Raw genomic sequence first — 18,341 nt, 5'->3', positions numbered from 1 at the left:
AAAAAAGTCAAAAATGATGTTTAAAAGAGATAAGGAACTGTTGGAGGAAGCTCACTCAATCAAAACCACACAGAGAGTAGGTCATGGGGAAATCATTTCCTAATGGTTGTGAGGAAACTCCCTCTGAGGTGAGTGTAAAATAATTTTTGGAGGAGGTTGACCTCAATATATCTTCAGCATAGTCGTCCTTTAACAGAATGCCCCACAGTTATTCTCTAAAATGCCCTTCAAAAATCCGTACGGCCTTATTCAGAGGCAGCTTTCTCAAAATTTGAATGGAGGCTCTTCAGCCAGGCTCAATAATGAAATGAAATTTAATTTTCAGGTAAAAACCTTCTGAGAATGAATTAAAGGTTACTACATAGGAATTGAATCTGGGGAGTAGAAATGCTGAGGAGGCACTGAGATGGCTCGAGGAGGTAAATATTCCTTCAAGAAAAAATTTGCAACACTCATTTTCACAACGAGGGTAGAAAAATTGCCAACTTTGAGAGGCTGTAAAACACGCAAAAATCATCCAATCGACTTGAAATTTTGTACAGTAATAGAAAATCCACTCCTCTTTCCAACGAGACCTCGTCCGTTGTTCCAGTGTAACTACAACTCGCGTAATGGCAAGAGTATTGTTATTAAATTGGCGCACCTCATAGGTATTCTTATATGACTGCAATCTGTACTTTTGTCATGCTAATTTTTAAATGATTTGAATACGAATAAAAACTTACCATATAATGACTTGAGGTTTATTGGGTTGCATCGTGACGTATTTCAAGTAAATAATTTCACTGAAGGCCTTTCCTTCCTAAAATTTTTCTGCTAAATGGCTGGCAGTTTTACGAATAACGTACATCGATCGGTGTATGTCGTGCCAGTTTTGAAAATAAGGAATGAGAAATTTCACCTTAAAGATAACCAAATAACAATATAACCTTTCAATAGATAAATACTTATCATAATGGCTAATAATTAATAAACACACTACACCGGGCAACTAACTATATTTTTATACTGCTTCCTATTTTTTAATAAAATGATTGAATTACCTATTAAAATTTGTAGGTAACTTTGTTTTTGTAAAAATAAAAAATGTCATCTCAATTTGAAAGCTAATTCAAGATTTTTGTTTAATCCCCCTCCCCCACCCACCTACAAAAAATTATTCACACTTCACTAAATTATGAATGTTTATATGGGAGGGCGCATTTGAAAAGGGACCACACAACCAAAAAAAAAAAAAAAAAAGTCACTTAAAGAGTTCCTACGACAATTTCAGGTAATTTTTTTTTTTTTTGATCATTTGGACCCTTTTCGTATGCGCCCTCACATATGTAGTTTGCAAGGGTGTAGCATAGGTCAAATTAATTACCTGAATTTATTTGGGTAGACTAACCTATCTACATATTTTTCAATGATCTTGGGCTTAAGTGATGAGAGTGGGGAAAAGTTAAACTTACGGATGTTAGGTAAGTCCTACCTAACGTGATAGGTACCAATAGTAATTCGAATGTTATATAGTACGTACGATTTGTGTGTCACGCGATTGCGTTATAATTAATCCTTTTTCTTTTTCTCTTTTTATTTAATTAATAATGTTTCGAGTACGTAAATAAAATGACTTAATTTCGAGTGTTAATTGATTTGAATTTTCGATAATGATTTCGCGTATTATTTCAAATGAATCGAGTTTAATTATGGAAGAGTAAACCTGTGTCACGTAAGCCAGTAATGGCGGTGCTTAGGCACACGCCTAGATAATGGTGTGAATTTAGGGCAAGTTCTTCTTAAATAGGGCTACTATATAGTCATGGTAATTGACTTGGTCTTAGTTTAAAAAATTGAAATTGTCAAGGTAATGTCAGGTTTTTGAAACTAATAATTAAATATATCAGGTATGATATTTTATTAGCTCTTAGAAATTTAGATAATCAAGTAAAAGATTCAATTTCATAATGTGTCTAACATCGTAATTATTCCATTCGAATAATATTAATTGATCGAATAAATATCTATCACCTAAAAGAGGTTACGATCTCAAATGATTCTTTTGGAACTTTGATAGGTATTTACCTATATGTACAGGGTGGACAGAAATATCGGGTACCCCTAAAAAAGTTTTCTGCTAAATACTTCGGTTGGTCACAGTGAATGATAATAATGGTAGCACATGATTGGTTGTTAGACTGGAGAGATAACATTTCACCAATCATATGCATATATTTCACGTTGCCAACCTATATTTTTAATGAAAAACTTTCTTAGGGGTACCTGATATTTCTGTCCACCCTGTACATAGTCCCATTTCACTAACCCTTTTCGATGATAGGAAATAAATTACTCTCATGTGTGGACATTTTAATTATCTGGAGTATAGGCAGGTTCCTATATGTCACTTTCCTGTAAAAATACCCACTTATCCTATTTAGAATTTCCATTCAAAATCCTTACCTACCTATTTGGACACGCCAAGCTTCCCCCAAAAAGAATTCCTTAGTAAATATGTTTAATCCTATACCACAAGGGGCGAGAAAATGAAAAAGTGCCGGACCTGATCTTTCGTAGAATGGATCTAAGGTCATCTTCACATACGTTTTCTAATGTAAAATGAATTATTATCGTAAATTTATTCATTTCTAACTTACTCAGAATTTAGTTCTGATCTTTTCATATTATTCTTATTTTTAGGTAAAGTAAGTACATAAATGAAGGTAAGATCTAAGGCCGAAAGGGACACTAATATATGTATTACGAATATTTGTCATCTATCTTTTATATTTAATCTTAATTTATTTATTCAATTTTATGTTTCTTACAGTGCAAACATTCCATGAAAAGTAACGAATCAGATGAGTGATATTATGGCTATCAGTGGAGAAGTCGAAGATATTAACTGACCATTGTACAATATGTATAGCCATAGCCAGATTAGGGGAATACTGTTCCCATGTTGCCGCTTTAATGTTCTTCATCAATTAGGCACGCATCCTGTAAGGATGAAGAAAGTGTAACTAGCAAACTGGCTTACTGGGTGAATCTTCCTCGAGCAACAAAACAATTCCTAAGGAGCTGTCCCAAATAAATTTGAAAACACCAAATACTATAAGCTACATATTGGAAGGTGTGGAATCTAAATGTGACAATATAAAACTGAAGGTACTTCATGCCAACTATGAAAACCAGAAGTGAAATGATTTCACTTGTACAATCGTTGAAGAATATATGGTCAGTCCAAATAATACTACTTTTATTCGTTTGACTTGAAAATGGTGGTTTATTCGTCTTTTGACAAATCGATTTTAGAAATGAATGTACTTTATGATCAGGAATTTGTATTAGAAATGATGACGTGAACTGAATAATATCGTATTTTACTTAAGTATGTTACTTTTCTTGTTTTCTAATAGGGGCCTTTTATTCATTCTCAAACAATGTTCGTCAATTTACGTTCCTCTAGGTTGTTTGATGTGTTCTGTTTTTTTTTCTTAATTGATTTCGTTGTTTTGTATCCATAATAAGTATTTCGTATTTCCACATTTTGTTTCGATTATTATTATAGGATTTAATTTACCATTGACACTCCATATGTGTCTATTCTCATTTAGTACATATATATCAGAATGTTACTTTTACTTTCGTTTTTTTGTGTTCCAATATTGTGTACCTAGGTTTTGTGAAATTTCATTTTCATAATTGTTTTGATGATTTTCTATGTTCCTTTCTACATTATTAGTTCGTACCTCGAATAATTCTGTTTCATTCAATTTTTTTAAATAGGCAAGATGACAGTTGTCGTCGACAAACTTGATTAGATTTCCAATAAGGCTATTGACGTAAAGCGAATTGCGTATCGGTTTGCATAAACTTTATCAATTTGGTGGGCATTCTTATCAGTGATTATCAAAATTTCATATTTTGAGCAATTTAATTTTCACACGGTGTTTTTGAAATTTATAGTTTCTATTTAGTTTTTTCTTCAATTTTATTTTAAACACAGTTGAACCCTGTGATGGAAAAAGGTCCGCTCTTTGTCGAGGTTCAAAGACGTTTTGTAAAAGTTGTACGTCGGTGCCGGAAAATCAGCTCGTGAATCCTTGGAAACCTTGAAAGTATATAAGAAGAAAAATTATGTATGCGACTATTGTAATGAAGATGATTTTACAAACGGATCTGGTCTCAGCAAGCATCTTCAAACCCATGCGGGTCATAGGTGGGAATTGAAATGTGACCTCGCGCCTTGTGATGTGATAGACAAATCATAAACTTTTCTGTCGGTAAAGTTACTGAACATATATTAGTAATACACATCCTGGTGTTGACAATACGTCGAGTGATGATCAGAGAAAGAAAGCCGAATAATTTAGCCGTACTGTGAAAGCTGACGATCTCAAAGCGCAGGCCAAAGCAGAATGTCGCAAGCGTTGAGCCGAGAAGAAGGCTAGGAAAGAAAATCGGTAAATTTCGCGAAGTATTTGATTGTTGTACCTTCATCCGTTTGTTTCCTATTATAATTAGATAATTAGTTTTTCGAATTGTGTGAGAAATGCGTAAAAATTCTCCGTATTTTTTTTATAATATTTGTTATTGATATAATTATTATTTCGAAACGTTAATGAATTGATGATGAATACATTTCTCAAAATTACCGATTTACCTACCTATCGTTATTCGTCATTATGCGTAGAATCACTTTTTTTCATGTTTATTTATGTTATTCTATTCGAATTGTGTGATAAATTTTGTAGTAATTAGCACGGTTAATAAATGAAAGTATTAATCGTATTACCATTCGTGTTCTTTCTTTATAGCATCTATGCAATACGCTTTAGCGGGACGCGCGAATAGTTTTGGGGGGGGGGGGGTAAGAACATTCAGAGAGAAGTATTATTCGTCAAAGGGTGCTCACGGGTAAAGTAATTGAAAATCCCCGTTTCCTCAGATTTTTGAAATTCTAATGAAACGTTATTGGGTATTTGAAAAAATGTTGGACTCAAAAAATGCCCCCTGAACTAGACTCCGTGCCCACAATGCCAAAAAAACGCGTTTTCAAAGGAAAAAAATTATACTTCCCACGAGTTTCTAAAAAAACTTTTTGAATTCACCAAAAAGAAATAGGAATATAGAAGAGACATGAGTCTAGCCACTTGAATGTTTCCAAAACTTTTTTAATTATTCATGTACGCGAATCCTCTTTTGTTCCAAAAATTAACCTGCATAAGTACCATGGATCGTTAAAAAATTTTCATCAGGGTCATCTTCATAAACACAAAACACAATCAAAAATTTTTTTTTGTGTCACAGCACCTCCAAAAAAAGCGATACTGTCAGTGATATGGTCACGAAATAAACAACTTCTTGGAAATACCATTTTCAGCCCATGACCACCCACTCGCCAATTTCGGGGTGAAAGAAGATTGACAGCATGTGTATCCATTACCTGTCATACGAATCGAATGTGCAGAACACGAACAAGAAGCTAGATTTGCATTTTTGATTGTGTTTTGTGTTTATGAAGATGACCAGCCTTTGGGAAAAATTAAAAAAAATTGTTAACAATACATAGTACTAATGTAGATTAATTCAATTGTAAGAAAAAATGATTCGTGTACATGAATAATTGAAAATTTTTTGGAAAAATTCAAGTGGCTAGACTCATGTCTCTTCTATGTATTTATACCTAATTGGTATTCATTTTGGGTGAATTCAAAAATTTTTGTTGAAAATTCGTTGGAACTACGATTTTTTACGTTTATTGACCATTGTAGGCAAGGAGGGTAGGGTGGGGGAAAGTTTATGGATGCAACATTTTTTCAAGGTACTCAACAATGTTTCATCAGAATTTCAAAAATCCTAGGACGGGGGCATTTCCCTTATTTGACCCAGGATACCTTTTTTTAATGAAATCATTTGTTTTTGCATGAGTCAGTTTTTAAGTAATTTTTTTGATTTTTTTTTTTGTTTTTAAAACCATCAATTGCGCGCCTGTATAATTGTTGTGAGTTAATTGTTGCAAGTCAAGTTTACTGTTTTTTTTTGTTTTTCATTTTTTTGTATTTTTCTTGTTTTTGTTTCATAAACACAATTATGTAGTAGATATGTAGGTACCTACTACGATGTGAGACTGTTTTATTTATTTTTTTTTGTCCATTTATTCTTGATTTAAAAAAAAGTTATTAAAAAATTCATTTTTTTACTTCTTCAAAAACTTTTAGTGTCACTCCAATCAAACTTTCTCAATTTTTTTCTCATCAACAACAAAAGAATTTCTCAAATTCTGAAAATTACGTGATTAAAATTCAAGTTTGGGTTTGAAAAAAATTCATTTTAATTTAAAATGTTCTAAAACCAAGAAAACAAACTTCTATACCGGAGAAGAAGAGGGAGGCGAAGATCAAGATAATGAGCTAGAAGACCAACAACAAAACGAAGATGAACAAAACTCGGACGAAGAAGAACGTGTGGTGCTCCACGGTACGGAAGAGGATTTTTCTTCGGAAGCAATCGATAGGGACATCGATCCACCACAGGGTTCAACTGTGTTTTCAATTGAAGAAAAAACTAAATATAAAAGCTATAAATTTCAAAAACACCTTGTGAAAATTGCTCAAAATATGAAATTTCGATACTCACCTGATAAGAATGCCTACCAAATTAATAAAGTTCAGGCAAACCGATATGCAACCCGCATTACGTCAATAGCCTTATACATTCAAAATCTTTCAATATACAATCCGTTTACATGAATTTGTACTCAAAAGAGATGAGTTTCTAATGGTGTGATTGCGTTTCCTTTAAAATGAATGATTTAGGTCTGCCAAATGTGATAATAACAGAAAAAATTATAATTATGTTAACGTAACTCAACTATTCATAATCGTCATGTCACTCATGTCCAATAAAATTCATTTAAAAGAATTTTCGATGCAAAATCGAGAAAATTCACGAAAGAAACTAGTTTTTTCAATTTCAATGAAAACATTACTTAGTTTGAAGAAGATGCAATAAAATTTTTATTCTACAAACATTAGAGGATCAGTTAAAAACACAAATGAACAAATAAAATTCAGTCACAGAATATTACATCGAAAAAAAAAACAAGAAACCTCAATCTTGAAACTTAATTTAAAAAAGGTAATTTACACCTCCAACCCTCCGGATACCGTCTATTACTCAAGCTACTAAACCAAGAAACTTTAAAATCATTCATCTGAGATTTATCGTCATTGCAAAACCATCTCAAACAAGTATGCATCAAATGCCTATCATTTGATCCGAATATGAATTTCATTTGTTCGGAATTTTTCAATGCGCGAAGTTTGCCACGCTTGAAGTTTTGTATGGCTTCTCGCGAAGGAAAAATCCATCTGAGAAAAAAATCCAACATGAAACCATGTCCCGTGAAACTCTTTTTGGCGTCAACATGACCCGCTCTCACCGATTCTTCCTTCGATCGCATCACTCTCTGTACACATTTCTCAAACATCGCCTTGAAAATTTGATCAACTGGCAACAATAGCTTGAAGTTCTCTAGGGCTTCATCGCTGCCATGCAGACACCACTTGATGAAATCATCCCAATTATCATCATTCACTCGTCTCAATACTCCTGAAATTAATATATCGCGACATACCTCTAATAATCTGCTTTTCGCGACGGTCAATAACTCTGGCATCGAAGAAAGCACATGCTCGACGAAAAGGTGGATATTTTCAACGAAGTAATCACTCCTTAGAGCTTGCTTGAAACACGACTTCGATTTACCTCCCAGAATCAAGTTCTTTTTAAACTCATTTAGCTGATCTGTATCGGGAAACGTTTCGCGAAGATACTTTTCAAAAGAATCGAATGATCGGGGTCCTGCCTCCAGTACGCATTTCAACTTCAAGGCGTTTACTCTCAGATCGAAAATAACCTCAGGGTCGTCAGAAGTAAAGTGTATAAATTCGCTCAGCTCTTCGAAGTGTCCCTGTTTCACTATTTTAAAACAATAGCGACAGATAACGGAGAAGTTGCTCAAGTAGGCTTTTTTAAATGATGCTATCTCATCGTCACTTTCAAGACACAATTTCATGATTCGTTGTAAATCTTCGGGCGACACGCCAATAATAATAAGGAGCCATTTCTCTCGCCAAATTTTCTCTCTACTTTCGGCGTTTCTCACGGACAACATTTCGATCAACAACCTGACATCTTTGCACCTCCCATTTCTGAAATAATCCACATCATACCCGTAATAATCAGAATAAGAACAGAACATTTCGAGTACTTTTTCCGAATGATTAACTAATACGTGATTTTTTAAAGTATCCGAAGCTCGTATCCATATTTCGAAAATCAAAAGAGGCCCTCGTTCACGGAACTCCGAAAGTGCGACACGGATTATCGCAAAAAATTCATCAACCGTGATCATGTTTTCAACACGATTCCAAATACAAATTACCCAAGCTACCGTTTCGTGAAAAAGAGACCTGAAAACAAATACGGTCCTCGACATCATCACTCGCCTCAGTTGATCTTCGTTCAGCATACACAACGTATGCTTCAAGAATGCCCCATCTTTCGAGTTAGACATTCCTACAACCTTCTGTACTTGTTCATCATCGGTTAAAAATCCCCACAGATACTCGAACGCTGGCCAAGTATCAGCAGCGCTCTTTTTCAGCAAAGAAGCTTCGACACAGCTACATTCTGGATCCGCATCCATCGAGTCCTGTTCGCCACTCATACGGCAATCCCAATACTCGATCAGCGGATGCTTGAGATGCGTCGTTGTTGGCCATCGTTTTTTGACATCATCGACCAGACAATAAACGCATGCGATTTCGTATTTCTCCACCTCACTCAACAAACTGGACTCGACCAGATTTTTAGCCGTTTGCTTGCGGTTAATGGTTCCATCGTTATGCCACGAAATAAAAAGCACCGAATCGACAAAGAAATCTTTATCTTCTTCTCGATGCCAAAAAAAACCCGCCTCATGATAATAGCACCACTCGTTGATCAAATATTCAACCACCTTGATACGCCTGTCGATCATTTTTCGCAGTACTGTAGGCAGCCCAGCAATGTCCGACAGATGGACGCCGTCAAAAGCCAAGAGTATGTTCCCGATATTACTTTCTTGCCGACATTCCTTAACCTTGTGATACCATATAGAAGCTGAAGCAATGACGCAAGCTAACTCCTGCAGATGACCAGGCCTGTTGCACGGAATCGAATGACTTTTGTTGTCAGTGACCGCTATGTCCTTCGCTGCCATCATTTGCAGATGATAATATTACAGAGATCGATGGATAATCTGCAACCGAAACAATTTCGCGCGATTCAGTATTTTTCAATGGTAGATATTCGTAATTTTGATCAACGAGGTGCCCCAACTCAAAAAAAAGAAGTTTTTATTTTTCTTAGTTAATCTAATTTTCCCATCCAGGAGATTTATTCAATTCAAGCAATGGAGAGATCAGACAATGTAGACTCAATTGCAACCATTTTAAGGACCCAACAATCAATTTTTAGTTATTCAAACTTCTTTTTAAAGAATTGTCACAGTCTTTCGTGAAGATGGTATATAGGACACGATCTTATAATTATTCAATTGCAAAAAAATAAATGAAAATTCCATTCGATACAACCATTTACAACATAATATGTATTATGTATTATCATTGGAATTATCTGCAGGTTTAATAATTAATACTCGTATTATTGCAATTTACCTACAGCAATTCTGATGAAGAATCTGACAATCACAGTGATACAGAATCAAATTTAGATGAAACCGAATAAGCAAGTTGGTTCCGGAAGTGCCCTTACAGGGGAGATATGAGTTTTGAAAGAGTATTGAGATTCTGCGTCGACCTAGTCCATTGCTATTCAAATCCATGACCACTTCTAGTGTTCTACTGAGCATTTCTTTCTAAAATATTTTGCATTAAATATGCCAAACCATCAAAAGATACCATTTTTGAAACTGAAAAATAATATTTTGGAATGCAATGGTGCCAAATTTCTGTTCATTATTATAAATTTAAAAAAAAAACAAAAAATAAATGAATAGGTAACTCTCACACGGCTCTTTTTTTTGATTTTTATAAATTAGAAATAATGACCAAAAAATTGGAACGACTGCGCAACAAAAAACTTCCCCAGGTTCAGAAATGAAATCTTTTGATGTTTTGGCATAATTAATGCGAAATATTAAGGAAAAATAAATCGTCAAAACACGAATCTACCCAAAAATAATCGATTCGCAAATTTTCAATCACTCAGTACCTACAGAACCCCAAAAATGGTCAATGGGTTTCAATGGCAATGGCCTACTGTAAAGTCTCGAGAGGTATCCTGATTTTTTTCACCCCGTCAGGACCACTCCTCGGTAGGAAGGGATAAACCCCAAAAAAAGCGGTAAAAGGCCGTTAATTCTGGTTATTTCGAACTGGCAAAATTCAGTCCTCCCCTCGATTCAATTTCCCACAACTTTGTGACACTGTCAATGAATAAGATGTTGACAATTTCAAAACATAGACCAAGACTCCGACTGCCCCCGTTGAACATTCATAGAATAAAAATATCACTTCGAAGCAAGCGAGAATAAAATTAATGTTAACTACTTAATTATACTGGAACTTGGAACAATTTACAGACTATTCTGCTAAGTTTGCACAAAAGCTGTTACTGCAAAACTATTATTAACAATTGATGCTCAAGCTCTTGAGGCTTTCGTTATCATTGGGTTTTCATAGTTATCTCGCGCAACCGTTGCTTTTCAAAACCACGAAAAATCAGAATTTCACGATTTCGCCGCCAAGGGTGTATTTGACTATAAAAAACGATTCAAATAAGATTGAGAAGTCGTTTTCTGAAGAAACCTTACGTCAAAGGTTACCTGCTAGAACTGCGTTAAGAAAGATATTCAAAACTATTCTATTTTGCTGTTTTTTTTTCTTTTGTTTTTTTTTTAAAGAGAGCTGTTAGTATTACCTACTATATGAATGATCTATCTATGATTCATTTTTTTCACATTAGGTACCGAAGGATTTCCATATCGTGCAACTGATGATACTAATTCAAAATTTCAAAGATTGTTAAAATCAAGGTCTCTTGGTGTCCCAGAGCTGCGCGAATGGCTAAATCGAGAAGAATGTTACAAATTGCTCTATCACTCCCATGCTGAAGAAATATTTCAGATGTATGCTAACTACATTTTGAATGAAATCACCAAAGAAATGAAATTTGTCAACTAGTACATATTTCAGCGTGATAATGGATGAGACAAGTGATGTAGCTCGACTTGAACAAGTTTCCGTTTCATTTCATTACGTTAGTGATGATTTCGAAATAAAAGAAGTATTCGTTGGTTGTTATGAAACGAGAAGTACTACCGCACAAACCCTGTTCAAAAATTTTCAAGGATGTTTTACTACGCTTCAATCTTGATATTCATTTTCTTTGCGGTCAAAGTCAAGACGGCGCTGCCAATGTTGGCGGAATTCATGGTGGATTGATAGCGCTAATTCAGAATGAAGAATCCAGAGCTATGTAAGTCCATATGCTCTCCATCCTCTAGATCCGTCGTAATCGGTCATAGTTTTTTGACACCGTCAACCAGACAATAAATGCACGCGATCTGGTATTTCTCTTTTTCTGACAAAGCGATGTGTCGTTGGAGGGGAGGGTTCGGTCGAAGCAAAACAGAAAATTACTGATTTTATTTTTTACAGAACACATTTTGGAATCGTGCATTCGACAGATTCCAGTCTCACTCTCATGGGATTTGACGGAAAGTGGTCTCGATGATAGCCCTAGCCCAAGTACCACACCATAAAATTTTAGCTGCCAGTTTCAAGTTGAGTTCTCACAGTAAAATTTTGAATTTTTAAGTTTTGAAAAATCGCTACCCCGACGACGCTCAGGTTTTTTCCACGGCGTTGTCGTGGAAAAATTCTGACCCACGAGCTCGCACAAGAGACTTTTTTCATTTTCCCATTCAAAATTTTTATCGAAAATAAAGAATTTGAATTATCTTCGAAAAATACATACATATAATATGAATAATTTGGTTGGAAGGGAAAATAAAACATCTCCCTTGGTCAAGCGCGTGGGTTGAAATTTTCCCACGACTGTGCTGTGGGGAAGACCTGAGCGTCAGAATAGCAACTTTTAAAAATTTAAAAATAAAAATTTTACTGTGGGAGCTGAACTCAAAAGTCAAATCTGGCAGTGGTACTTGAGCCGAAGGGCTACCACTGAGACCACTTTCCATCCAAATCCACAGGGAACACGTCGTGAGGTTCCCCAGTTAATCTGAAGGAACAGTTGGGTGAAATGAAAGCCATAAAGGTAAGTTTTCTTTCCAAGGAAAATTTTAGATTGGTTTATATCTTTTTTTGAATTATAAATTTAGTATGAAAGGGCTAATTTATAGTTTTATATTTAATACGTTTTTAGAATTTAAAATTAGATTTTATATAAATTAAATATCTGAAAATATTATTTCAGGTGGCAAAATAGCTATGATTTAAAATTTGAGCTATTCGGTGATCACTCCTCTCTCTTCTATTGGGAGCAGGGTTACCAGAGATACAGCTACAAAACTCCGCATTTGTTCAGAAATAGGCTTTTCATAGGATGGCGCAAGTGTCATATTTGGCACACATAATTCCAGTTGCTGCCAAATTCAAAGAAGCCATCCCAAATATTTCCTCTACTATGAAATGCGGGTGCCACTCATTGACTGAGCAGTATCAAATGCGACTCAATGTTTGTCTCTGGAACTGGAGTAACTCATGCCCAACATTCACAATTATTTGAAATCTCCAAAACGAATTCATCTTCTTATCGCCAGCCGCTTTCAGAATCGATTGGAATTACCAGAACATAAAAAAATTAGGAGACGTAGGTATATAAAGTTAGATGACTGTCGTTGACAGAGGTAGTAACCAGATATCTAGAGCAGTACGATACGCTTTACTTATTTTTTGAAGCTGAGCAGAAGAAGAAAGATTCCCGTCCATAATGGATCAAAGTACAAAAACGGACCGAATACAAGTAATACGTATTATGTCCTGAAACATCGAAGAAAGGATGCAGAAAAACGAATTTTCACTGAGCTGGGAAAAATCAATTTGGATTCGGAAGCAAGTGCCGAATTTGCAACTTTACCTCATTATACTCTTAAAGCCGACGTTATGAAATTTTTAAAGCACCGTCCAGCCTTATTAATCAAATTAGCCGAAGAGGTATGGAAAAAGTTTCCATTCCACCAGCCAGACATGAAAATGTTGCAGACCCTTCAATTCTTAGATCTGTGGGAAATTCAAAGTGCGAAAAATATATCTAAACTGTTTTTATTCAATTTATATTCTCGCGATTTTTCTATAGTTTGTACTATTGATACTTATGATATGATTCGTCCTTTTTTTTCCATTAAGTAGTGTTACTTAGGATCTAAGAAAAAATTAAAATGATGAGATGTTAAGATGAATATTCTGGTGATTAATTTTCAAGTGAAAAATTTTCAACCTTTTTTGAAATGCCAAAAAGTCAAAAAACCAACAAAAAATTTCCCATCTTCTAGCCTGTATTTTTATTTCACATCACATAATCACATAATTATTGCTGAATCCAATAAAAAATATATTCAGTACGATAACGATCAATACAAACATAAATTTGATCAATCACCAGGCAAAATGAAAACTGAGTACAAAATAAAATAAACATACCTTACACAATATATAATAATCAAAACGAGGCAACAGAATTTTGACAGAACGTCATTACAAAAAACAGTGAAAATTAATTCAAAACCGGCGATTTCAAACTTTTAACGAACATTTAAAAATTCAAAACAAAGAAGGTAATTCACACCTCCAATACATGTCACCATCGAGCTTGAAACATCGCTCATTATTCGAATCGCGAAGCATGAAAACCTTGAACTTCTCTATTTGGGATGCATCGTAATTACAAAACCATGCGATAACTGAATCGACCAATGTAGCATCATTAGACTCGAGTAGAACTCTAATCGACTCTACTCTTTTATACGCGAAAAGTTTACAAAGTTTGAAATTCTCGACAGCCTTTTCAGTCATGAAAATCCATTCGAGGAAATAATCCAACCGTTTAAAAAAATGCTTATGACTACTAGCATATCGCTCAATCCGCCTCATTCGCCGCACACTTTTATCAAACAACGTCTTATAAATCTGGTTGATGGGTAACAACAATTTGAAATTCTGCACCGCATCATCATCGTCATGCAGACACCACTTGATAAATCGATACCAATCCTTTCTTCCAATCTGTTCTAATTTGGCTGAAATTAGAAAATCTCGACACAACTCTAGTAATCTGCTTTTAGCTAAATTCAAGTCCGACCTTGAAGATAATACACGATCGACCAAATTACTAATATCCATGGTCTCACCTCGTATTATGGCCAGCCTAAAACACGCCATAGATTCCTCGCCTAGAATCAAATTTCTTTTGAACTCGTTTACTTGATTCATATCTGCGAACATTTCGCTGAGAAACATGTCGAAAGTGTCCTGTATTTTTGGATACGAATAGCCGTTCTCGATCAGTCTGCGCAATTGTAACACGTTCATTCTTAAATTGAAGATGACCTCGGGGTCGTCAGAACAGAACTGGAGAAATTTGCTAATGCCTTCGAAATTCCCACGGCTCGTCATAAATCCGCAGTACGATTTGATCTTATTGTACACACAAAAATGCATTTTCTTGAAAGATTCTATGTCATCACTTTCAAGACACAATTCCATGATTTGTTGTAAGTACTCGGGAGACACGCCAATGATGATACGACGCCAATGGTTTCGCCAAATTCTCTCTCTGACGTCGGCGTTTCTTGTCGACAACAATTCGATCAACAATCTGACATCCTTTCGATCAGCAATGAAGGCATGCAACAGAGTGCGTTTTATTCCGTCGAAACGATCACCCAAGATATAATTTTTCAACCTATTCGAAGCACTGCTCCATATTTCAAAAGCCAAACCATGATATTTCGCGTGAGTCAAAGCACCTTGAATTAATGAATGAAAGGCATGATTCGTGATCACGTTCTTAATCCGAGTCCATAAATAAATTACCAAAGCGTCCACTACGGAAGTCGCTAAGTGATCGTGGTCGAAACACATGAAGACACCAGATGCTTTCGACATCAAAAGCACTAGTTGCCTTTCGTTCAATTTCAACAATGCGAACTTCAAGAACGTCATATCGTCTGTAACATTTGCCATATCCATAACTTTCAGGTCTTGTTCATGCTCGGTCAAAAATTGCCAAAGATATTCGAAAGCCGACTTAGTTTCAGCGCAGTAGTTTTTCAGCAAACTAGCCTCCACACAGCTAGACTCGGGATCCTCATCAAACGTGCACTGCTCGCCATTCATACGAAAATTCCAATACTTGATCAGCGGACAATCGAGATTCGTAGTTATCGGCCATAATCTTTCTACATCGTCAACCAAACAATAAATACACGCGATTCGATATCTTTCTTCGTCATTCAAAACATCAGATTTGACTAAATTTATAGCAGTTTCCGTCCAATCGATGGTTGCATCGGCACGCCACGAAATAAAATTTACTAAATCGTAATCGAGACCCGCATCTGGGCGATTTTGAAAAACTCTCAAATGATGAAATTTGCACCACTTTGCGAAAGAGTTCTCCACTGCCCTGAAATATTGGTCGATCATTTGCTTGAGACTTGAAGGTAACTGCGCCATGTCTGACATATACAGCTCATCTGCAGCGAAATCATGGTACCAGGGGATGCTAATTACGCCATTTTCCATCTTACGAGGGTATTCCTTTATTCTGCGATACCATATAGAAGCTGAAGCGACGACGCACAGTAATTCTTGCAATTGTCCAGGTTCCGAGTGGAAAGCAAAACCATTCTTGAATGTTGTTTGAATAGTGCTTGGTCGTATAGCATACGGATTCCAACGATTTCCATCAGCCCAGTAGTTTCTACAATCCATCATTTACAGACACCAAATAGTCAATATCAATACTTCGCGATGAAAACCTGCAAGCAATCGAAATTGCCCAACTTGATTAGTTCAACTTGATTTTTAATTACATATTTTAATCAAGATGTGAAATAATTGATGGGTGAGGTAATTGTCAGCGAACCTACATAAAACCTAACCAAAACAACGCGCACTCGCGAAATGCAAACCAGTGGTAGTCCATGGCCAGTTTATTCAGCTCACCAAGTGTGCAGCTCGACTCGTTCTACTTTTATGATGTTTGATAAAAATAGTCTCGTCGAAGACTCTGGGTTTCTCTGAACATTCAAAAAAAAATTTCCATCAACAAAATAAATAATAGGAACCTTTCGGGAATACAAAGTGTGAAAAACATCTCCGGACTGTCTGTGTGCTCAAAAGGGTGGTCCTTATTTGAACTTGGTGGGATTTTTTTTGTTTTTTAGTGTGACCCCTTCCCTCTTAGTTTAGTGCCACTCCGTGAGAAAATGACACATTTAAAATTTGAGCTCAATCGATGGTATCAAAATTTTTAAAAAGGGAGTGATTCTGTTTAAAAAACATATCTAACTATTAATACACAAAACTTGGAGCCATTTGGTACCTTTTGCGCCGATTGTACGGCCGTTTTTGGTTTTTGCGAATTAATTTTGACGTTTAGAAACCTCCTTACCTGAGCGAATGCCCTCGAATCTTTTTGAAAATTCACATTTTTCCAAAAAAATTGTAATTAAAAAATGTTTGGATTTTGGAAATATGAGAATGTTTTGGTTTTCGATCACGAAAATAGATCCGCAGTACCTCTATCATTTTAAAGTCTTGGAAACATCCATGAAACTTCTGAAACCTTGGTCCTTGGTTGATATTTGTGTGACGTCATACAAAGACATTTTTTTAGCCAAATTTTTCAAATTTTTGTGATTTTCATTTTTGAAAACATGAAAAGATGAGTGAAGTGAAGATGAAGAGTCAAGAGTGAGTTGTGCTGATTCAGCTGGCTGATTGATCAGATTGATGAAAAGATTGATGAGATTTTGTTGAACGAGACAGAGACTTCTATTAAATTATTGATTTGATTTGTTCGCACGGTCGCACCCCTGGTTCAGCCTACACTCCTACAGAAAATAAAAATTCATATTTTTTTCGTGCATTTTTTTTCATTTAGGATTTACGTAATACGTAATTAATTAGAAAAATTTTTAAAATAACAAACCAACGAATTCATGAGAGAAAACGCTGATTAAAAAAATAAAATATCAATTGTTGTTTCAAAATATCCTATGTTCCTATGATATTTTCATTTGAAACCATATAGAAACGATGGCGATAAAAAAAAACCATCAACTTCTCTGTAACTGGACAGCAGGAAAGAATTGACAATTGGCCCATTTAAGCTCGGATTAAGGGATGCAGATCTTAAAAAAAATTATATGTATCAATGGAAAGAAGATAAAATTTCTTTATTATGGTATAAAAAAATAAAAAAGTTATGGGGTCCAGCAATCCAGCATCCAGCTATACATGGATTTTTAGTGAAAAAAACTGAAAAAAATGAAACATTGAAACTTCTGCAGTTCTTCACTTGGAAATTTTTTATCCATTATTCTTCTCCTGCATATATGATATAGCCAAGTTCAAGTGTATTTATTTTGTTTAAATTAAATTATTGAAATTAACTTAACTTCTAACAAATGATGGAGAATAATTTATTGATTGACACAAAATTCATTATTTTTTACAATGACGTCATATGTACATTTTATGTAGAATTTGTTGCGGAATTCTCCGCAACTGGTCGACTTGTTTTATCAATATTTCGCATTTTTCTGGTTCAAGTACTCGTATTTTTTTTAATTTTTCGATTATTCGATTTTCTAAAGTAGTGAAAGAGCATAATAAATGGCTCGAGCGAAGCGAGGGCAAAAGCTTTTGAAAATATTCTGTCAACATTTTTTGAATTTAATCAATTTTTTTTTAACGCGAACATTCCACTTTTGTCGCACAGTTTTTTTATTTACACCCAAATCTTGACCTTTTCCATTCATTTTCAACAAAAAAAAACACCAAAATAGATTTTATACAGATTTTTTTTCAAGTACCAGACCACACTGCATGGAAGATAGGATACCTGAAGCTCTTTAAGGATACTGGCTCACAAGTCACAAGTATGAATTATAAACTTCAGACATTGAGATAGTCCTAACTTGGTTTTCATTTTATATTTATTAGCACATAATTATGTAGTCATTTGTTAGGTTCATTATCATTATATTGATTTATCACATACGAGGAAACATTTCTAGGTTTACTCTAAGCCAACCA

General features: G+C 35.0%; 2 protein-coding genes across 6 annotated transcripts in view; both read right to left on the bottom strand.

Annotated features, from left to right (window-relative positions):
* LOC135845406 (deoxyhypusine hydroxylase-like) overlaps positions 1–18,341 on the bottom strand; it is a 152,570-nt gene that overhangs the window by 74,322 nt on the left and 59,907 nt on the right. The window contains exon 2 of one of the 5 annotated variants that reach the window (XM_065363923.1): positions 6,981–9,292. The exons of 3 other annotated variants lie outside the window; for them this stretch is intronic. In XM_065363923.1, the coding sequence (XP_065219995.1) occupies positions 7,112–9,256 (2,145 nt within the window). In that variant the 5' untranslated portion in view covers positions 9,257–9,292 and the 3' untranslated portion in view covers positions 6,981–7,111. Of the gene's footprint in view, positions 1–6,980; positions 9,293–13,555; positions 16,058–18,341 lie in introns of those variants that run through there. One more of the 5 variants, XM_065363922.1, reaches the window with a different exon arrangement.
* Positions 1–18,341, bottom strand: part of LOC135845413 (adenosine 3'-phospho 5'-phosphosulfate transporter 1-like) — an 82,397-nt gene that overhangs the window by 4,278 nt on the left and 59,778 nt on the right. The window contains exon 2 of the mRNA XM_065363942.1: positions 726–901. Within this exon, the coding sequence (XP_065220014.1) occupies positions 726–757 (32 nt within the window). The 5' untranslated portion in view covers positions 758–901. The remainder of the gene's footprint in view (positions 1–725; positions 902–18,341) is intronic.

This window comes from Planococcus citri, chromosome 4 (genome assembly GCF_950023065.1).
Source record: "Planococcus citri chromosome 4, ihPlaCitr1.1, whole genome shotgun sequence".
NCBI lineage: Eukaryota > Metazoa > Arthropoda > Insecta > Hemiptera > Pseudococcidae > Planococcus > Planococcus citri.
Note: the sequence above shows the minus strand (reverse complement) of the source record. Positions and strands in the feature narration are given on the sequence as shown.